At 40.3% G+C, this 23,443-nt stretch overlaps 1 protein-coding gene across 1 annotated transcript in view; it reads left to right on the top strand.

Annotated features, from left to right (window-relative positions):
* METTL16 (methyltransferase 16, RNA N6-adenosine) overlaps positions 1-22,733 on the top strand; it is a 54,850-nt gene extending 32,117 nt beyond the window's left edge. The window contains exons 7-10 of the mRNA XM_065897452.1: positions 9,300-9,369; positions 10,453-10,542; positions 21,172-21,345; positions 21,856-22,733. Coding sequence (XP_065753524.1) covers positions 9,300-9,369; positions 10,453-10,542; positions 21,172-21,345; positions 21,856-22,479 — 958 coding nt within the window. The 3' untranslated portion in view covers positions 22,480-22,733. The remainder of the gene's footprint in view (positions 1-9,299; positions 9,370-10,452; positions 10,543-21,171; positions 21,346-21,855) is intronic.
* Positions 22,734-23,443: the final 710 nt, after the last annotated feature.

Genomic DNA, 23,443 nt, shown 5'->3' with positions numbered 1-23,443 from the left:
CTAGGAAGATCCCACATGCCGCGGAGTAACTAAGCCCGTGCACCACAACCACTGAGCCTGCGCTCTAGAGCCTGCGAGCCACAAATACTGAAGCCTATATGCCTAGAGCCTGTGCTCTGCAAGCCTTGGCACAACAATGAAGAGTAGCCCCCGCTCACTGCAACTAGAGAAAGCCCGCGTGCGGCAACAAAGACCCAACATAGCCAAAAATAAAATTAAAAAAAAACCAAAAAGGAACAATTGTAAATTTTATAACTGAGCTTTTAGTTAACTTTCCAGCTGAAAGACTGTCCAGTTCTACAACAAACTTTGACTTACCTTTATAAAAGGGTAAGCCACTTCATTTTCCTTGTCTGTAAGGTTGGGATAATACCTTTTACGGTATTAAATGTTAAAAGAACATAGGAGCCAGCTCCCACATTGTTAAAAGAACAATATGGGTCAATATAAGCTCAGAATGAATAATGACAATAATGGATTATAACCCACTGAATAAAGTAAGCAAATAAAATGCAAAGGGGATAGAGGAAAAGCTCCTCTAGAATGCCAGCTAATAAATGTAGAAGGAATAATAAAATTAGAAAAATGACTATTTTGCAATCATTATAGTAATAATTGATTCATGGAGGAATCAACAATGGAAAGTTTGAAAAGGAACAGGATATTTTCATAGTTTCAAAGTATTTCCCCAGTTACAAAGTATTTCAGTTACAAAGGGATATATGGTAACTTTATAGTGGAGAGACTGAGGGATACCACCTTGACCAGGTGATCACCTCCTGATGGGGGTCAGGGGTCACCTAGAAGGACACGTAGCACCTCTGTGCTCTTCATGCCCAAAATGTTTTACCTGAATCTATGAGGAAATTTCAGAGAAACCAACTTGAGGGGTTTTGTAAGACAATTTTTCAAAAATATTAAGGTCGTGAAAGTAAAAAAAGACCACAGAACTGTTCCAGATTGAAAGAGACTAAAGAGACTTGACACGTAAATGAAATGCATGATCCTAGATTGGATCTTGCATCAGGGGAGAAAATTGACATGAAGGACGTTATTGGGATAATTGGTGAAATTTGAGTATGGACTGTATTCCAGATAATAGTATCATATGAGTGTTCAATTTTCTCAATTTGATCATTGTTCTGTGGTTATAAAAGAGAATGTCTTTGTTTTTATTTTTTGTCTTTGTTTTTAAAATGTACATGTCAAAATATTTAACATTAGGGGCATTATGATGTCTGTAGCTAACTCTCAAATGGTTTAGAAAAAAACAGAGCAAGCAAATGGGGCAAAGTACAGGGAATCTGGGTGAAGAGTGTACTGGAATCATTTGTACTAACCTTGCAATTTCTATACGTTTGAAATAATTTCAAAATAATTTTTCTTGAAACCTGCTGTCTCTAAGGAATTACTAAATGCTGTAATGAGTGGAGTGCTACTTTCATCATTAAAATAGTATAATGGGTTCAAAATCTCTTGGGTAACTGATCTTCCTTTTCATTTTTTTTCCTACATGCGTTTTGATTAGTTGTCACAAGATGCCTGTTGAGAGTAGCTAGGATCTAATGGGTAGGTTTTTTTTTTTTTATCTGGCTGCGTCAGGTCTTAGTTGCCTGCGGCACACAGGATCTTCGTTGAGGCCTGCGGGATCTTTCGTTGTGGTGCGTGGGCTTTTATCTAGTTGTGGCGCACGGGCTCCAGGGCGAGTGGACTCTGTAGTTTGCGGCACATGGGCTCTAGTTGAGGCGTGCGAGCTCAGTAGTTGTGGTGCACGGGCTTAGTTGCCCCATGGCATGTGGGATGTTAGTTCCCTGACCAGGTATTGAACCTGTGTCCCCTGCATTGGAAGGCGGTTTCTTTACCACTGGACCACGAGGGAAGTCCCTCAGTAGGCATTTTTTTTTTTAAAGTGAAGCTAAAACAATGTTTAATACACGCAATTACTTCTGCTTTTTCTATAAGAAATATAACTTGCAGAAAACAGTTGATATATTGATGAGATTCAATCTTCAAAGATAGGGAATTCCCTGGTGGTCCAGTGGTTAGGACTCTGCGCTTTCACCATCAAGGGCGTGGGTTCAATCCCTGGTTGGGGAACTACGATCCTGCAAGCTGTGTGGCCAAAAAAAAAGAAAAAAGAAAAAAAAAACAGAAAAGATTCACGATATACTGTTTAGCTTACAGTAAGAGTTAAAAGAAATGAACTCTGCCAAGCCCATGTTAAGTACCAATGACATATTACAAGCCTGAGTTATTTAAATATTTGCTTCCCTTCATTTCCTGAGGAAATTTGTAGCATCTTTTGTCTCTGTTCTGGGCCTTTTCTTGGCTTCTGGTGACTCTGATCTAATCTGTTCAGGACATGGATGCAACTGCAGATTATCATACTAAGTGAAGAAGTCAGAGAGAGAAAGACAAATACCATATGATATCACTTATATGTGGAATCTAAAATATGGCACAAATGAACCTATCTACGAAACAGAAACAGACTCACTGACATAGAGAACAGACTTTTGGTTGCCAAGGGAGAGAGGGGATGATGGAGGGATGAAGTGGGAGTTTGAAGTTAGTAGGTGAAAACTATTACATATAGAATGGATAAACAACAAGGTCTTACTGTATAGCACAGGGAACTATATTCAGTATCCTGGGATAAACCATAATGGAAAAGAATATAAAAAAGAATGTCTGTATGTGTATAACTGAGTCACTTTGCTATACAGCAGAAATTAACACATTGTAAATCAACTATATTTCAATGAAAAAAATTTTTTAAAAATCTGTTCGGGCTTCCCTGGTGGCGCAGTCGTTGGGAGTCTGCCTGCCGATGCAGGGGACGCGGGTTCGTGCCCCGGTCTGGGAGGATCCCACGTGCCGTGGAGCGTTTGGGCCCGTGAGCCATGGCCGCTGGGCCTGCGCGTCGGCCGGCGGGAGAGGCCACAACAGTGAGAGGCCCGCGCAAAAAAAAAAAAAAAAAAAAAATCTGTTCAGGAATGCTAATTTTAAAAGAAAGGTGTTAATTAACCTATTTTATACTGTTACTTTGTGAGCACTAATTGCTCTTAATTTCTTATCCTTCATCTTGTTCCTAACATACCAAAGGCTTTTAATTCCTGGTTAATGATTTCTCCACTGCCTTCTTAAAGGGAGCATATTCTTTTTCTTCCAGACCTTGTAAAGCCGCCAAATGAAATAGATTATGCTCTGAGTAAATTTACCCAGGTTTGTTTAAAGTAATTTAGGTAGGACAGTTATTTATTTCAAATCAGAAAAAGGATTGATTAAACAAAAATAAGGATTGTCATCCGTTGTTGAACCCACAAACAATAAAAACAAATAAAATATTGGTTAATGCACACTACTTCTAAAGGAGTATAATAGTATTTGTCATACTTTTATAATTAATAAGATTTTCATCTGTATTATTTAATGTATTAGGTTGAACCATATAAAATTGCCAGTACAACTTATAAAAATGGAAAATTTTTGTAGTTTTAACTTAGCATGTGATTTTAGAGGCTCTTAAATTCACTTACAGTTTTTGTCACTTTAAAATTCACCTTCAGGGGCTTCCCTGGTGGCGCAGTGGTTGAGAGTCCGCCTGCCGATGCAGGGGACGTGGGTTCGTGCCCCGGTCCGGGAGGATCCCACATGCCGCGGAGCGGCTGGGCCTGTGAGCCATGGCCGCTGAGCCTGCATGTCCGGAGCCTGTGCTCCGCAAAGGGAGGGGCCATGGCAGTGAGGGGCCCGCGTACTGCAAAAAAAAAAAAAAAAAAAAATTCACCTTCATAGTAGCTATTTTGCATACAGACAAATACATATTGAATGTATAGCCCCTTAATCTGAAATTTCTCTTTAAAACTAATATGCAATTAGATGAATTTCAAATGACAGGAGTAATTATGATGCTTGGTGAAAAAAGCAGGATACAGATTATGTATTGCTAGTATAACTAAGCTATGTTATAAAGCAAGAAATATGCAAAACATTACTGTATTGTTAACTATTCTTTATGTATATTTGAAGATATAAGGTACATCATTATTTAGAAATTTATATATTTAAATCAGTTCTATTGAGGTATATAACTTGCATACAGTTACATTCTCCAATTTAAGTGTATGATTTGATGCATTTTGACAAATGTGTACATTACCACTACCACAATCAAGATATAGAACATTTCCATCACTGTAAAAAAGTTCCCTTGGTGGCGCAGTGGTTGAGGGTCCACCTGCCAATGCTAGCGGACGCGGGTTCGTGCCCCGGTCTGGGGGGATCCCGCATGCCGCAGAGCGGCTGGGCCCGTGGGCCATGGCCGCTGGGCCTGCGCATCCGGAGCCTGTGCCCCACAACGGGAGAGGCCGCGACGGTGGGAGGCTCGTGTACCGCAAAAAAAAAAAAAAAAAGTTCCCTTGGGCTTCCCTGGTGGCGCAGTGGTTGAGAGTCTGCCTGCCGATGCAGGGGACGCGGGTTCGTGCCCTGGTCCAGGAGGATCCCACATGCTGCGGAGCGGCTGGGCCCGTGAGCCATGGCCACTGAGCCTGCGCGTCCGGAGCCTGTGCTCTGCAACGGGAGAGGCCACAGCAGTGAGAGGCCCGCGTACTGCAAAAAAAAAAGAGTCATGTACCCCAGTGTTCATTGCAGCTCTATTTACAGTATCCAGGACATGGAAGAAACCTAAGTGTCCATCAGCAGGTGAATGGGTAAAGAAGATGTGGCACATATATACAATGGAATGTTACTCAGCCATAAAAAGAAACAAAATGAGTTATTTGTAGTGAGGTGGATGGACCTAGAATCTGTCATACAGAGTGAAGTAAGTCAGAAAGAGAAAAAGAAATACCGTATGCTAACACATATATATGGAATCTAAGAAGAAAAAAAAGGTCATGAAGAACCTAGGGGCAAGATGGGAATAAAGACACAGACCTACTAGAGAATGGACTTGAGGATATGGGGAGGGGGAAGGGTAAGCTGTGACAAAGTGAGAGAGTGGCATGGACATACATACACTACCAAACGTAAAATAGGTAGCTAGTGGGAAGCAGCCACATAGCACAGGGAGATCAGCTCGGTGCTTTGTGACCACCTAGAGGGGTGGGATAGGGAGTGTGGGAGGGAGAGACACGCAAGAGGGAAGAGATATGGGAACATATGTATATGTATAACTGATTTACTTTGTTATAAAGCAGAAACTAACACACCATTGTAAAGCAATTATACTCCAATAAAGATGTTAAAAAAAAAAAAAAAAGAATCCGCCTGCCAATGCAGGGGACACGGGTTCAAGCCCTGGCCTGGGAAGATCCCACATGCCGTGGAGCAACTAAACCCACGTGCCACAACTACTGAGCCTGTGCTCTAGAGCCCACGAGCCACAACTACTGAGCTTGTGTGCCACAGCTACTGAAGCCCGCACGCCTAGAGCCCGTGCTCTGCAGCAAGAGAAGCCACCGCAATGAGAAGCCCGTGCATGTCAACAAAGAGTAGCCCCCACTCGCCACAACTAGCGAAAAGCCCGCACGCAGCAACGAAGACCCAATGCAGCCAAAAATAAATTTTTTTAAAAAATATTGCTTAATTTCTCTTGAGATTTCTTCTTTGACCCATGTGTTATTTAGAAATGTATTGTTTAATATCCAAGTATTTGGGGATTTTCCAGCTCTCTTTCTGTTACTGATTTCAAATTTAATTCCCTATGGTGTAAGAGCAGATGTTGTATGAGTTTTATTCTTTAAAATTTGTTAAGATGTATTTTACGGCCCAGAACACGGTCTGTCTTGGTGAATATTCCATGTGAGCTTGAGAAGAATGTGTATTCTGCTGTTGTTGGATGAATAGTTAATAGATGTCAATTAGAGCCAGTTGATGGATGGTGCTGTGAGTTCAACTATGTCTTTACTGATTTTCTGCCAGCTGGATCTGTCCATTCTGATAGAGGGTTGTTGAAGTTTCCATCTCTAGTAGAGGATTCATCCATTCCTCCTTGCAGCTCTATCAGTTTTTGCCTCATGTAGTTTGATGCTCTGTTGTTAGGTACAAACACATTAAGGATTGTTAAGTCTTCTTGAAAGATTGTCATCTTTAGCATTGTGTAATTATTCCTGATAACTTGCCTTGGTTTGAAGTCAGCCCTGTCTGAGATAAGTATTTCACTCCACTCTCTTCTTGCTTGCTTGGTTTCTTAAGACAAGTTGGATGTAATTCTTATCAATAGGTAAGGTGTATCTTTTTCTAGCTTCTTTGAGGATTTTTTCTTTATCTTTTTGATTTTCTGTGTTTTAAAAATCACATGCCTAGGTGTAGTTTTCTGGGCATTTTTTCTGCTCAGTGTTCTCTTAGCTTCCTGGATATGTGGTTTGTGTCTGACATTAATTTGGGGGAAATTCTCAGTCATTGTTTCAGATTCTTCTGTTCTTTTCTCTTTCTTTTCCTTCTAGATTTCCATTACACATATTTTATACCTTTTGTAGTTGTCCCACAGTTCCTGGGTATTGTATTCTGGTTGTTTTCCTTTTTTTTTAAATCAACATTTTAAAAAAATATATTTATTTATTTGGTTGAGCTGGGTCTTAGTTGAGACAGGCGGGCTCCTTAGTTGCGGCTCACTGGCTCTTTAGTTGCGGCACTTGGGCTCCTTAGTTGCAGCATACATGTGGGATCTAGTTCCCTGAACAGGGATTGAATCCAGGCCCCCTGCATTGGCAGGTGGACTCTTAACCACTGTGCCACCAGAGAAGCACTGGCTTGCATTATTTCTGATGAGAAGTCTGATATTAAATATTTATCTTTATTCTTTTGAACAAAAAGTGTCTCTACCCTCTCCCTGCTTTTAAGATTTTCTTTTTATCTCTAATTTTCTGTAATTTGATTATAAGTTGCCTTAGTATGTTTTTTGTTTTGATTTTTATTTTATATTGGAGTAGAGTTGATTAACAATGTTGTGTTAGTTTCAGGTGTACAGCAACGTGATTCAGTTATACATATAGATATATCTATTCTTTTTCAAACTCTTTTCCCATTTAGGTTATTGCAGAGTATTGAGCAGAGTTCCCTTGTGCTATACAGTAGGTCCTTGTTGGCTATCTGTTTTAAATATATAGTATGGTTTTCTTTATGTTTCTTCTGTGTGGAGTTCATTGAACTTCTTGTATATGTGTTTATAGTTTTTATCAGTTTTGGAAAATTTTTGACCTTTTTTTTCAAATATTTTTGTCCTCCTTTTGCCACTTTTCTGAAACCCCAGTTATGTGTACTGCTTGATATTGTCCCATTGGTCACTGGTGCTGCGTTTTATTTTTTTGGTCTTTTTCTTTTTTTTTTCCCCCCTGTGTGCTTTATTTCAGGTAGTTGTTTTGCTGTGTCTTCAAGTTCACACATCTTTTCTTTTGCAGAGTCTAATATGCTGTTAATCCCATCTGTGAATTTTTTATTTTAGATATTATAATTTTCATGTCTAGAAGTTACATTTGGCTAGTTTTTATATCTTCCCTCTTGCTCTTCATCATGTCCATGTTTTGTTATGGAGCATATTTCTAATAGCTGTTTTGATGTCCTCATCTCCTAATTCCATCATCTCTCTTATTTCTTGGTCTGTTTCTAATGATTGATTTTTAAATTCTGGTTGTGAGTCATTTTCCTGCTTTTTTTATTTTTTATTTTATTTATTTATTATTTTTGGCTGCATTGGGTCCTTGTTGCTATGCGCGGGCTTTCTCTAGTTGTGGCGAGCAGGAGCTTCTCTTCATTGCGGTGCAAGGCTTCTCATTGCGGTGCGTGGGCTTCTCATCGTGGTGGCTTCTCTTGTTGCAGACCATGGGCTCTAGGCTCACGGGCTTCAGTAGTTGTGGCACACGGGCTTAGTTGCTCTGCGGCACATGGGATCTTCCCACACCAGGGCTCGAATCCGTGTCCCCTGCATTGGCAGGTGGATTCTTCACCACTGTGCCACCAGGGAAGCCCTCCTGCTTCTTTCAATGTCTGGTAGTTTTTGACTGGATGCTGGACATTGCATATCTTATGTTTGGGGGTGCTGCGTTTCATTCTATTCTTTTAAAGTGTGTTAAACTTTGTTTTGATGCTTACTTCAGTTACTTGTGATCAGTTGGATCCTTTCAAATCTTGCTTTTAAGCTTTATTAGGGTAGATATAGAATAGGCTGTAGCCTCATTACAAAGCAGTATCCTTTCCAGGACTCTACTAGATGCCCCTTTTATTAACAGGGTCTTTCTGCTCTGGCTAGTAGATCCACAAACTAGTCCCAGATGTCTGAAATCCAGGAATTGTTCAGCTTACTGCTTTCTGAGAGTTCTTTCCCTAGCCTCCACCCCACAGATGTAGATCATCCTGCAGAATATTCCAGTGACCTCCTCTGCAGATGCCCAGAATTCTCTCCGTATGCAGCTCCTTCCTCTTATATTTTGCTCTTCAAATTCTTACTGCCTCAGCCTCTCTGAACTCCAGTCTCTGTCTCATCAATTCAGCAAGATTATTAGGTTCTGTTTTAGTTTCCTTTCCCTGCTTTGCAGCTTGGGGATTTCCTTTAGGCAGTAAGTTCTGGCAGTTATAGGGCTCACCTTGTTTTGCTCTCTGAGATCATAGGTCTTCACTGCAGTTGTCCAGTGTCTGAAAAATTGTTTCATATATTTTGTCCAGTTTCCTAGTTTATGGTGGAAGGGCAGTTTCCTTACTAGTTAATCCTTCATATGCTGAAGCAGAAGTTCTGTATAAATTTTATACTTTGCAAATGTTTTAGAATAATCAGAAGAAATAAAGTCTGTCCTTTTACCTTTTAACCAGTTTACTCCATCTTCATACTCCCTCTTCTGGATTTGTATTTGCTATAGAAGAAATTGATTTCATGTTCTGTTGAAACTTTAATGCAATATAGATTCTTAAGTTATTTGCAAGTGAGTGCATCTCAAAATACAGGTTCATGCTAGATTTTACAATTTCTCTTAATATGGTGGGGGGGGTGTGTATGCATGTTTTTTCTGTTGTTTATTAACTAATTTCTGTCCCAAAGCTAAATGATCTTCATTCTGAGCATTGCAGGTGAGACCTCTCTCTCTTACTCTCTTTCCACATACATACAGCCCTAACATCATTGGAGAGGCTAAGTGGCTTTTTGTTTAAGTTGCTTTGGGCTATTGATACAATTCTTGTTATTGTCACTTGTAACTTAACTCAATATTTGTTTCCTACTCTTATCTTTTTCACTTGAGTAATGCTAATGTAAAAATGTGTAACCACATAAACAGTGTTTGACTTGCCTGATTTCCCGCCCCCTACAGGTGGTATAGCTGTATGCTGGGAAAGAAATGCAGCCTGGCTCCTCTGAAGGAAGAACTTCGGATACAAGGGGTAAGGCTTTGTCTTTACTATTCTGGTGTATCCACTTTTGATGGTACTTGGAGTATAGATAGAACTTTCCTTTATACCTAGAAGCTCTAAATGTGTTTTTTGTTTATTTTTGCTTGTTTATTTTTTAATGTTGTAATTTTGGGGCTAAAGGGAACTTTTTATAAATTATTAAAATAAGGCCTTCTTTGACCAATCAGAAAAGATGGGGAAAACAGGATGAGTAGAATGTCAGAGAGAAACCAGACATCAAAAAACCTGGTGTCTGCCTACCACTGACCCCACATCTGACTCCATTATAACTGCAGAAACTGAAGGTAAGGGGCTTGTTCCAGGTCACACGTCTAGTTCACACGTCTAGTTATCAACGAACAGCTGAAACCAGAACAATTTTCAGTCCGGTGTGCAATCTTCACCCCACTATGGTGTGACCCACACAAGTTCAGCCCCTTGCTTTTGTTTTGAAAAGCAGGTGACAAATACATACTTCCCCAACTCCCCTCCCAGTTTATGGTGTTTGGGCGTGAATAGGCAGGAGCAGGATGACTTTTCAGAGAAGGGGGTCAGATGTGGGTTCAGCGGTAGAACCAAGTTTCTGATTTCAGTTTTCTTTCTGACTTTCTACTCATTCTATTTTCCCCACAACACCTTTTCTTTGTTAAAACTGTAACAGCTAGAAAGTAGTTCTGTTTTCTTTCCTAAAATCTGGTAGACAAAAGGGAGACTACATAGCTGTGTCTAGCTAGGCCTTAGAGGCTCTCTTTCCTAAACAAAAGAAAACAAAAGAACATTTGAATCATTTTACCAGTGGTTCTCTGAAAGGCTGTGTTTTGAGTGTTTCATATATTGGACCTTCAGGCCAGAACTATAAATCCTCTCTCGTGTTTTATGGCAGGGAGAAAGCCCACAACTTTGTCGAGAGGTAATTTATTCATTGATTATTAGGCAGCTGTGCATAACTGTTTTGGGATGGTAGTGTTTGTTAACTGATAAAAAGGACGACCAACATATAATTTAACATGAGGCAGGAGCCAGAAACATAGTAGAATTACTAGAATGATGAGATGCTGTGTTTGCTGGTTTCAGGTTCCTAAAGTCACCTACACTGAATTCTGCCAAGGTCGGACAATGAGGTGGGCTTTGGCTTGGAGTTTTTATGATGATGTAACAGTACCAGTAAGTAGAGACCTTCCTTTAGCTTCTCTGAATTCCAGCACATGGTGGGTTTTAGTAGGTCATAAATGAACTAAATCTGTACTGTCCTGTTTTCCTGAAGTTTGCCCCAAATGCTTATGTCAGAATGGAAAGTGGAGGGGCTGCAATGGGGAAATGAGATGTTGGTCAAAGGTTATACTTCCAGTTGTAAGATGAATAAGTTCTTAGGATCTAATGTACAGCATGGTGACTATAGTTAACAATACTGTATTATATACCTTAAAGTTGCTAACAGAATAAATCTTGCATTCTCACCACAAAAAAAGAAGTAATTATGTGAGGTGAATTGAGGTGTTAACTAACCTTATTTGGTAGTCATTTCACAATATTTGTGCAACAAATCATCACAGTTGTACCTTAAACTTACACAATGATATATGCCATTTGTACCTCAATGAAGCTGGAGGAAAAAAAAAAAGAATGGAAAGTGGTTGTAAACCAGACATAGTCCTGGAAGCCTGACTGTGGTGACTGTGGAACCTTTCTCTGTGAGTTTGTGCACCTCATTGATTCTTACTCAGCAGACATAAATGAGTTGGAAATGCATCTTTTAGGAATTAAAAAATTCAGGTACAAAAATTTTGTGGGTATGATTATTTTGTTAGATATTCCTCAAGCACTGAAATTGAAGTCTGTTTATTTTCTATTAACACTGCTGTTTTCCTAGAGTAGCTATCTCCTGGGGTTCCTGGTGGATGTAGAAATTACCATTTGGGCTTGCAGGCTTTTGGTGTGTAAAACTTAGAGATCATTCCAATGAAGGGTTCTGTCTCGGCTTTAAGGTTAGCACTGGAATACTAATGAGTTTTGAAGCTGGGTGATAGTTCATTACCCTATTTTGTCTACTTTGCATGTGCTTGAGCTTGAACATTCTTCCGTAATAGAACGTTTTAAAACATGATTTGTTCCACAAAATTGTCTTTGTCCTCTGTGTTGCTATATGCAAAAGAAAAACGGTTCTGAACTAGTTAGACCGAACAATTTTTCTGGGCCGTGCTAATAGGTGGTAATAGAATAGCATCTGTTTGTTCTCACATTTCCCTTGGAAGAATGATTGACTTACTGTTGCCTGGAGCTGTCCGCCTTAATGTTCATGCACACGTTGCTCAGCGTGGGCTGCTTCTTCCCACAGTGTTTACGGAGGCCTAGTACCTGGTCCTTGCTGTCTCTAATCCCCTGTCCACACCACAGGCTTGTTCTGGGTGCTCCTCTCCCAAGGTCTTGGCCACGCTTGGTCTCCAGAGCCTCTCTTAAATGTTGCTGTGTCTATGAGGCCCTTTCCTTCTCCCATAGGGCAGAGGAGTAGAGACATGTGCAGAAGTACAAGGGGATGATTTGCAGATGTTTCTGAATACATGAGCTCAGATTTGAAACAGCCTTTCCTTTCTGTGTTCTGCAGCTAGGTGTGCTGCTGGATTGAAATAAGTTTCCCAGTCAAGTCTGATTGGCCTGCCTGATGGAAGCCTAGACTTGCCTCTGTGCCATGCAGTAGGGTATCTAGAGGTTTGTGTTTGAAATTCTCACTGGTTAAAAAAGATGGTTCTGCTTTTTTTTTTTTTTTTTGATTCTGCTTTTTTGACCTCCCTGAGGGATTATCCTTTCTGTTGTCTTCTAGAACACTAGGGCTTTCCCACCAAATGGTTAAAATCATTAGTAATGTCCTAGCTTATCCCTGTGCAGACACTAACAGCTGCAGGAAAATGGAACTGCACCTGTTTCCAAATGCTTCCTGTTTAACCTGCTTTCTGCACTTGTTGGTACCACGGGCAGAAGAGCTGATAATGAGCTCTGGCACTCTTCAGGCCATCTCAGGGACCAGCATCACCCTTGCCCTCTTGGATTAGTAGCTATTTCAGATCAGAGTATCAAAGAGTACTATGTTTCTGTGTAGCAAAATCAGCTTACTTCATTTGCTCCCTCCCTCCCTGTCTTTTAGGCCATCCTTGAGCCCTGTTCATAGTTTCAGCCATCAAAGGATGCCTCTTGCTGAGGGCTTCAGGTTTCTCCCATGCCAGAGTACTCATCCCTCCCCACCACTACCCCCAACCCAAAGTTGTTAATAATGCACTCCCAAGTGTTCCATTAGGTACACTTAAACTGCTACAGGGGAAATGGCAATTTCTGATTTGTGGTAACCCAGCAACAGTTTCTTAGCACTGGTGCCCTTGATCAGCATCTGCTTTCCCAGGGGTAGTCCCAAGGCACTCGGGACGTTTTTAGTGGACTGTCCTCTTGGTTCACCTTCCCTCTACCTGGACCTCTCTCATTCCTTGCTTTTTGAAATGGTCACTTCATTTCCTCCCCCTTGCTCCTGCTGGTGGTGGGGAGGGAGGAGGATATGCTGCTTTAGGTGAGGAGAGGAAGCCAAGGACTAGAGCTAGTTAAGCAGAAGTATTGACCTACTTCCGCATCCCACCCCCACTCCCGCCTTTTTAGGGTAAATGTGCAAGTTACTATGGCAACTTCTGTTTTCACTTATCTCAGGCCTACTGACTCGTTTCTGTTGGTGCTGAATGCTGAAAAATTCCAATTCACTTTTGATTCAGGTGCCCACACTAAGCCCATTGCTCTTGTCTGGATTTATTTTAACAGCAAAAAGACGAGTCCTAGTGTTGATAGAATTTTGTACATTCATTTTTGACTGATGACAAATATAAGGAAACATATTGTAAGGATGGTTCTTTACAGAATTTTAACAAGCCACTTATAATGCCTCTTTGTCCGAGCTTCTCCTCTAATTGCTCAAGGCATTATTTTAGGTTTGCTTTGCTTTGCTTTCAGACGTTTGACACTTGTTAAAAGAAAAAGAGAAAATAATGTAGCCATAGTAAATTGTGCACTCTTGGTCTGAGCATTGCCCAGGAACTCTGGTTTTAAAAAATGACCTCCCTGGGTTCAAGACATTTCCTTTGAGCCTGGGTCTTTCCTGTCTAGGGAGTAATAACTAGAGGGCTTTTTGGAGAACAAATGGAGGGAAGGGGTCAAATTAATTATGTAACCTTGTTAGTGTCAGAGTGGGGGTCCTCTGATAGTGCTCCACTTCTATTCCACAGGTTCTCAAACTAATTCTAGGTAGAGGAGGGATTCCGTGTTGGTGCCCAGGGGATGACAGTTGGGGGCAGATGTAAGGCTCATACTTCAGGGCTGTCTCTCATTTTAACCAGAGCTGATCTGCTTTTGTCAGTATTATGTATTAATTTTATTTATTGAAAGGATTCTGCTTTTAAGACATGGTTAGAAAACCAGTACTCTACCAGACTGTATATTATGCTGTAAAACAGATGTGATGGTTAGGGAGCTGAGCTCTTGAACAAAACCCAAGCTAAGGCTCCTCCTCTTAATTACTTTTCTTATTAAGTGTGATGTTCATTGTGATAATACCGAAGAAATAAGATACCATTTTCTGTACCTTATGATGATCAGTTGTATGGGAGAGAAAAACATGTGAAGTATTGATACAGAATTTTATATATGAGTAAGTAATGAAATGAATGGTAGGGACCAGAATGGTGTGGAATTAGGGAGTTCAGAAAAGGAAATGGTTCAGGCTGGGCTAGCGTGGGGGACTTCACGGAGGAGGAATTGTCAGTGTCTGACTCATAGTTGGTGCTTGGTAAGTATTTGTTGAATGTTAAAAGGAATGATGTAGGACTTCTACTAAGGAGCAGCATTGCAAGCAGGACGTTAATAGGTATAGTAGATTTAAAGCAGTGGATATAGTGCTTCAAATTGTGATGTGAATGCTTCGCACACATTATGTCATTTTATTTAAACCTGACAAGTTGAATACGTGGTATTATCCCCACTTCCTAGGTGAGGAAATTGGAGGCTCTAAAAAGTCAGGTTGGAGCCCAGATTAGTCTGATTTCACAGCCTAAGCTCCTACTCACTGTACTGCCAAAGGACTGCCTTTTATTCCAGCCTAGCCATGTATTAACCTACTTAAGCAACCCTTCATCATGGCTTATAGGCCATCCCAACAGCCTTCCATGTAACAGTCACTTGGATTCATCCTAAACTCACCATTCAAAGAATGTATAGCTCCTCAGTGGCTCCTTGGGCCTCCCAAATCTGTCTTTGACTTTCCCTTCCATCCTAATTGCTCCCTGTTTTCCTGACTGTACTGTCTTCTATGATATTATGATATTAGAAGTTCCACAGTCTTTTCACGATGCCAGAGTCATAACTGACTTTGTACAGCCTTTGCTCACAGCCCTTTCTCTGATCCATCCTGTGAACTTCCCTCCACTGCAGCCCAGCTCAATTCCCGCTTCTGCATAAAGCCTTCTTAACCATGCAGCCCATAGAAATCTCTCTGGACTTATCTCTTTCAGTCATTTATATTCTGCATGAACTTCCTTGTGACCTAGTAGTTTGTATTGGTATTCTGTTTAACTGTGGCATGGTGGATGACACCAAAACTATTGCATAGTGTATAGAAAAAGCCTTTTGCGTGCTGGCCCCTGTCTAGCTTTATGTTGAGCAGGTTACTTTTCTAAGTTTCAGTTTCCTCATCTATAAGATGGGGGTAATAATAGTACCTACCACATAGGGTTTTGAGGATTAAATATAATTAACACAGTGCCTGGTATATAGTAAATGCTCAGTAAAATATATTGTATTGTCATTCCCCACCATTCCTTCTCACCCACCTCCATATTTGATGCCCCAGTAATGTTGAGCTTCTGCTCTCTGATCCCTCTCCAGGAGATTACTCTCTGACCATCAGACTCCCATCTATCAAGTTAGTTCAGATACTGCCACCTGTGAAGTTTGCCCTCACTCTTCCTAAATTGATATTGGGATTCTGCTCCTGTGTTCACTCTTTGTCCATATTGTGTCTTCTACATGGCATCAACCTAGTATAGTGTCTGGTCCTCAAATAATAATTATTAAATAAATGAAAATGAAGGAATAAATGATGTGGTACAGTGATTCTCAGACTTTTCCACTGAAGTATCAGCTATAGGAGGAAATGTTTTCTGACAAATCCCTGGGCATCAAGGTGACAATAAAGAATTTCCCAGGAAGCACTCTGTGCTCTTGAAGTCTCTTCTTTTCTCTTTAATATGCATTTGAATTTTGTATTGTATTCCATAATATATATCTTTGTTTTTAGTTTTTGAAGTTAAATAATTTTAATACTGAGTTGATTGACAGTCTAGGAAGACACCTAGTGTTTACCTATCAATCACCTACGTTGACTGTTGACAGCTCATGGCTATTCTTGTTTCATCTGTATTCCATATACTCCTTCCCCCTGCCCTGACGATTCTGAAGCAAATCTCAGACAGTATATTATCCATAACCATTTTCATATTTATCTGTAAAAGGTAAAGATTCTTTAAAAAAAAACATAACCACAATAATTTATAATTCCTTCATGTTGGCTGTATAGTTGATCAAATTTTTCTTACTGTCTCAGATGTTTTAAAGTTTGTCAAACTAGAGTCTTACTAAGTTTTATGTGTTGCAGTTGATAGATATATCCTTTGAATTGCTTTTAGTATGGTTGTCCACCCCCTCTTTCCCCCTTCTGTCACCCACTCCCTTGTAATTTATTTGTTAAAGAAAATGGGATATTTGTCCTGTAGAGTTTTTTATATCTGGATTTTTCTGAGTGCATCTCCGTGGTGTTAATATGTTCCTCAGACCCTGTCTTTCCTATAAATTGGCAGTTAGAGCCAGAGGCATGATCAGATATTGTACAGTTTTGATGGGGGGTGGGGGGGAGACTGCTTTCTAGGTGGTGTGTGGTATGCTTCAGAACTTCCATCAGGAGGCACATAATGTTTGCTTTTGTCTTCTTACAATGTGAGCAGTCATTGATGATCATTGCCTGGATCCATTAATTCATCTAGAGTTGCAGAATGTTGATATTCCGATTCTATTACTCCTTCTTTATTGCTAAAGTACTTATAAAGAGAAACTTCCCCTTATCAACTATTTGGTTATGTTGAGGTACAGTTCATCTGGTAAAGGCAGGATAAATGCTTGATTATTTTGCTTTACTTTTCAGTTTTAAGAATAATGAGTTAGTGGTTCCCTAGCATCTCCCAGAAGTGACCAAAGACGGTGGTTTAGGTTTTGTTTTTAGACTATTATGAACTCATGGATTTACACTTTCAGTATTTTTCAGTCTGTTACACTTATTATCTTTATTGATACACAGATTATGTCCCATCTTTGCCCATGGAGCGTTTATTCAAGTTGGATGCTGAGTCGTCTTATCATACTAGAGTCTTGGGTAGTAGCTCCCTTCCTGTCTAGTATGACAGGTTGCTCCCCCCAAAAATACGTTTTTTTTCTTCCCCAGAGCTGGCAGCAACTATTTTTCGATTTTGTTTTTAAAGATAAAACACATCCTAGTTCCGACTTTCTATTTAGTTTCTACTTAACTTCACCAATTGTCTATCTATATCTCCCGTTCAAAAATTCCATGCCAAAAATCTCAGTCCTTGACCATAATTAATTACTCATTTGTTTTGGCCCATGATACACCACAGCAGTCTCAAAGTTAACATCACCAAATGATTTGTGAAAATAGCTTTTTTTTTTTTTTCATTCTTTTGTCCTTGGGGACTGTCTCATGATGGATTTTAAAGTCATTTGGAATGTTTCCTTTTTGTGGGTTTATGCCACCAGTCCGTACACAGTTACGTTCATTTGTTTCATTCTACTTTATATTTTTAGGGATTGCCTCTTTTTGTACTATTTAATTTTGTAATTGTAAAAGATATTTACCCATGGTTTCAAAATCAAATATTGAAAAGGATATAGTTAGAAGTTTAGCTTCTTTCTCTTGTCTCTTTCACCCCAATCAATCCCTCTTCTCCTTGGGTTACTATTTAAACGATTTTATAATTCATCCTTCCATTGTTTTTTGTTTGGTTGTTTTAGTATAAAGAAACACACATGTAGTTATAGCCACCCCTTCTTAGATAGGTAGCATTCTACATAAACTTTTCTTCCCCTTGATTTTTTACTTTTTATTGTTTTTGAATATATCTAGGAATGATTACAGGGACATTTTAGAAACAGTAACCTGGCAGATTAGGTAACAACAGAAATGCCACTGGGCTGTTAATAAGGAAGCCGCACTTTTAGACAACAAAATATTTTGTCCACTTCATGGCAGCAGAGCTGATACACATTTGAATAAGGCAAGATGGTCTGACTGTCCTTCCCAGCGCACCTCCTGTGTGTATTCCAGCCAGGTGTCAGTGTTGGCTGCTTGGCTTTGTTTCTCCATAAATGACAGCCTGTGCTGAATAACAGCTTACAGACATTCTGCTTGTTCCTGGAGGACCTGGGGCAGTAGCCATTCAGAGTATGGTAGAGCAGGGAGGACCCCAGTGCAGTAGCCAAGAGCACTCCTTTCCCCTCCAGACCATTCTGGAAGCTGCTTTGTCTAAACGAGGAGGCTGTGACTTCATGCTCAGCAGATCTTAGTGAATGACTCCCTTTTCCTGCAGATACGAGGGAGCTCTTAAAGCTTTCATGCAGCCTGTGGCTTCATTGGAAGTTTCTGCCTTAGCTGTAGTTAACAGCAGAGCTTCAACAGCATAGCAGATGCTACACGGGATTGCGTCAGGTTACACCTAATTTGAAAGTCTCCTGACTAATTGTACCACTGAGATCTAGAAATTAATATAAGAGTGATGATTTAAGAAATTTAAAGACGGCTCTGCTAGGTAAAGCATATTTTAAAAATTTAAGAACTGTTTTTGTCCAATTTATGGTTTCAGTATAGTAACACTTGACGCTCCTCCCCCTGTTGATTTTTATTCATTGAATCCTTGCAGTTCAAGCAATACAAAACCTGTATCCGCTGCGGGACTTACAGCTCCCCAGCAAACGTCTTTCACATTGTAATTTCAGCTGGGCAATGCAGTAGTTCATCTTCTAATCCAAAACCAGTGGTAAATTCACTTTCTGAGTCTTTGCACTAAACTGAATTAACCATTGTAAATTATTGATTTTTAAATTTATGCTTTAAAATGTTGAATTATTTATGTTACTTTGTCTTGTAAACTATATTATGACAGTTTGAGTGTAGAACTCTTCATTGAAAATATTTGTGGTTTGAGATTTAAAAGCATATTAGCAAATTAAGATCATCTCAATTAGGGAAAAACAGATAGCTTCTACTTACTGGTGTTGTAACAGGGTATATATACAGTTACCTACTGTTGAACCTGTGGAGTTGAATTTAACTGTTAATTTCTTTAAGACCTGCTCCTGTATTTTACTCTGGCCCTGCCTACTAAGAATTTACAGTACGAACGAGAAAGGGAGAGGAATGATTGCTGTAAGCCAGGCTTAAGTTAATCTTTAATCATTTAAAAACTTTGAGAATTTCTAAAGTATAAATTATCTGTCTCTTTGAGTGCCTACCTAGTTTCTATAATAGAGTAAAACTAAAACAATCCTGAGAATATGTGTGTGTATTAAAACAATTCACTAAAAATCTTCAGAAATACCAGATTTGTTGATTGACCATTGTATATGGAACACTGGAGCCAGGATGCAAGGTAAAGGAGCAATATATGAGATAGAGAAGGTTACATTTTAGTACTGGTGTAAGAAGACAATAAACTGTTTTGTTGTTTCTGACTCCCTTGGAACTTGTAAAGTGGATCCTTGATAGAGCTCTTGTTAAGTTTGGGGAGGATGCATTTTTCTCCTTTAGTTCTAGAAATGATGATGAGTCCATTCTTACTTTTGGAGAAGAATAGTGCAGGAAATGAGAAACACAGCAATATCTTCACTTTGTTGGTTGGAATTTGTGAGCACAAATGATTACCACCTCTGTCAGAAGAGAGATGGGGCGTTATCCTTCTAGCCATATTTGTAGATGACCTTTGGTGTGCTGTCAGGGATGGCCCTGTGACGGTGACCTTTCCATGTTAACAGCCTTGGATGTCAGGAAGTGGAAAGGGAATCTGATTCTTCTCCCCCATCCTCCTCCTACAACACCACCATCTTTTTTCACCCCCAGCTTAATAATCATATCTTAAGCTCCTCTTAGTGCAAAGTGTTAGGCTGTCCGTAATTGTAGAAATTATGTTTCTTATGCTGGGTGATTGAGTAATAACAATACTACTATCTTAATGTCAACATAAATTTGTCTCATCTTGTCTGAAACATTAACTGAGCAAGTTCAGACTCAGGGCTTAGAGTCCACCATTCATTTCTCAAGAGCAGGTTTCTGACTCACACACACACCCTTTGTTTTTGGTCCTTTTCTTCTAAGCTTCTTTTCTATTGTTCTTTAATTTCCATTTTTTATTAGTTAGTATCTGGTGTAAAGGGAAAATGTAGCTTGTTTCTAAGAAATACCATCTAAAAGTTTTCTAGCATAGAATAAACTGGATATTTTGTTGTGTATGTGTGGGGTAGGGAGTTACTGGTTAGTTCCTATAAGGCCTCACCCAGTAACTGGACCTGACTATGTTGTGTATATGGACGTGCTCTGTCACTGTTTCCAGGCAGAACTGGAGTTAGCAGCACAATTATCAGAGGCCTTTCTTTAGGAGAAGATCTTCAAAGCTGACTAGGTGTTTTCTTTTTTTGAGCCTTTCTTCTTATAATCCTGCTCATTTTGACCCATTTAACCTTAGAATTAGCTTAATTTTTTTTAAGCTTTGATAAAAGTTGTCTACAAATCTGTCTCTTAAAGTATCCATAATATATCTGGTATTAGCTGAGTCATTTTTAAAAATTTAGCAAGTTTTTACTTTAAAGAAATAAACTTTAAATACAGCAGTGTCACTTGGTTTTTAAAATGGAACTTGAGTCCCTCTAGTGGGTAGAGTGTAAATCACTTTCCAAGCTTGAAATTTAAAGAAAGACGACAACCTTGAGTTATGTGGAACCGGCTTTCAAATCCGCTGTTCTCTTCGGTGCTGGTGTACCCTCTCCCCAGCTGAGAGGCAGTGCTTAGCTAGCCACTGGCTTGGCCCTAATGTTAACCAAGATTCAGCGTCCTTTTCCGCCCATGTAATTCTGATGGCCCTGGTCATTCCTAGCATGTGATCTCCCAAACTGTGGCTCACCAGCTGCTTTCTTTCAAGCCTTGGCAAGTATAAACTCAGGCTACAAGGTGGTGATTTTAAGCCATGCATTTCTTTATAGAAAATAACACAATGCCCTTGGGGTCCTTGAGGTGCCATGAAAGAAATACTTGCACAGGCCTGTTTTGGGCACAACAGGTAGATTAAGGACCTTTAGTAAGTGGAGGAGTTACGTACTGATAGCCAGAACACAGGCAGCATGGTATGGCAGAAAAGAACCTGGCTTTGGGGTTCAAATCCTAACTTGACAAATACTAACTGTGCGACCTGGAGCTGATTACATAGGCTCTCTGTATCTTAGTTTTTCCCTTCTTTAAAATGGGGAGATGATAAACCCATTTTGCAGGGTTGTTTTGTGTATTAAACATAAAGATGCAAAGGCCTTTGTGTTTTTAGTGCTCTGTGATTGGTAGCAGAGGTCATGGTTATTTCCCAAGCTGAATTCATTATAAGGCATGAGATTTAGTTATTTGGATAACCTTCCCTCTTCTCCCATGCCTTCTTTTTCTTTCAGTCACCACCAAGTAAGCGAAGAAAATTAGAGAAGCCAAGGAAACCCATTACGTTTGTAGTATTGGAATCTGTGATGAAAGAATTATCCCTCAAAGCATCGTCTTTGGGCTCTGAGACAGTGGAAGGCATAGTAGTTGTGACAACATGGATTGAAAAAATTCTCACCGATCTGAAGGTACCTGGCTAATAAGCACATTGAAGAAGTACTTATAATAATCTCTCTTTTTTCTTTTATTTTTTCTTCTATTTTTTAATTTTTAAAAAAGTTTATCTGTGGCTGCGTTAGGTCTTCATTGCTGTGCGCGGGGCTCTTTCTAGTTGCGGGAAGCAGGGGCTACTCTTTGCTGCGGTGTGCGGACTTCTCATTACAGTGGCTTCTCTTGTTGCGGAGCGTGGGCTCTAGGTGTGCGGACTTCAGTAGTTGTGGCACGCAGGCTCAGTAGTTGTGGCTCGTTGGGCTCTAGAGCACAGGCTCAGCAGTTGTGGCGCACGGGCTTAGTTGCTCCACGGCATGTGGGACCTTCCTGGACCAGGGCTCGAACGCGTGTCCCCTGCATTGGCAGGCAGATTCTTAACCACTGTGCCACCAGGGAAGCCCTCTTTTCTTTTTTAAAAAAGAAAGTTCTAAGGAGTTTTCAGAGGGGAAAAGTGATTTCCTATAAAATTCTGTTTTTCCTCCAAACAGGTCCAGCATAAACGAGTTCCCTGTGGAAAGGAGGAAATTAGCCTTTTCCTAACAGCCATAGAAAACTCCTGGATTCACTTAAGGAGGAAGAAAAGGGACCGAGTGAGACAACTGAGAGAAGTTCCCCGAGCTCCCAAGAACGTCATCCAAGCCTTGGAAGAGAAAAGGTCCCCCGCTAAAGAGTCTGGCAAGAACCAAGACTTGGCTCAGGGTCCCCAGGAGAGTGCTCTGTGTGGGCCTGCTCTACAGGAAGGCGAGTCTGCCACTGTGGAGGGCCATGGCCCAAACCAGGACTCGCTTTCCCAGGAGGAAAACCCAGAACCCATGGAGGATGAAAGGAGTGAGGAAAAGGGAGAGATGGAGGTTTGGGAAAGTTGTAAAGGCTCCAGTAATGGAGCCCAGGACCAAGAGGCTTCTGAGCAATTCAGCAACCCAGTGTCTGAAAAAGGGAACCATCTCCAAAGAGTGGCTGGATGTTACCTATTCAAGTGTTTGATAAACGTTAAGAAGGAGGTAGATGATGCCTTAGTTGAAATGCATTGGGTTGAGGGCCAGAACAGGGATTTGATGAACCAGCTTTGTACTTATATACGTAACCAGATTTTCAGGCTTGTTGCTAGTTAACTCCAAACTCCTTGCACAGTAAAGCAGCTTGCTTTGGAGTGTGGCCTGTGGGGTGGCAAGCTGAACCCCACCATTGGCCTACTGGAATTATCTGAAACAAATTAATCCATTTTAAACATCCCCCTCCCTTTTTTTTTAAGTTAACAGGGCACTGTAGTATGGTAGTTCAGAGGAAGAATTGTGATTATTTGCGTCAACAAAAAGCCAGAAGTAAACTCACAAGGGATTTAAACCTGACTTAAGCTGATCACCTTAGCTTTAGACCGGTTTTCTGTGGCCAAAAGGATTATTTTTGCAGTCTGATCCTGGTCAGAACTTACAGAGCATCACACTCTGTCACCCCTGGTTGCTTCCTGGGAAGGGGTGACTTTCTCAACCCCCTGGCGGAGGTGGTATACCAGATAGCCCTGTACCTTCTTCTAAAGTCACCTTCAAGACGGAAGACTTTGGGTACATATAATTGATGACCCCTGTGTCAGTCCTGAGAAGGGAACTGGCCTAATGGTAGGTGGCGGGAGAGTCAGGGAGAGAAAGCTCAGTAATGCCAGGAAGAAGGGCCAATCAGGAAGCGCCTGGAAACGTTGGAAACATTGGCATATTCCTGACTCTTGTCTGTTTTTATGTTGGTTATTTCAGAAACAGAATTAGGGAATCAGAACTGCCAGATGTGACTGAGATATGGCAGAATGAAGCCATACCCCTACCTCCAAGCTGTTTAAAGTACTATTTTGTAGCAGTTTTACTGGTGTGTGATATTTTTTAATTTGTTTCGACATTTGAAGTGGAGCTAATATAAGAGTATTCAGAATTGAAAACTGTCAATCCTGTTTGAATCCTGGGGTTGGGGAAAATATTTTCTTGGCTTTGAATGGGTAGGTGATTGATGATAGAAATAAAAATGGAGCAAGATAGTTATGTGTAGTAAGTTGCTTAAGAAAGTCTCATCTATTGGCCGATAAGTTGT

Source organism: Phocoena phocoena, chromosome 19, assembly GCF_963924675.1.
Source record: "Phocoena phocoena chromosome 19, mPhoPho1.1, whole genome shotgun sequence".
Taxonomy (NCBI): Eukaryota; Metazoa; Chordata; class Mammalia; order Artiodactyla; family Phocoenidae; genus Phocoena; species Phocoena phocoena.
This window is presented reverse-complemented; position numbering and strand designations above follow the sequence as displayed.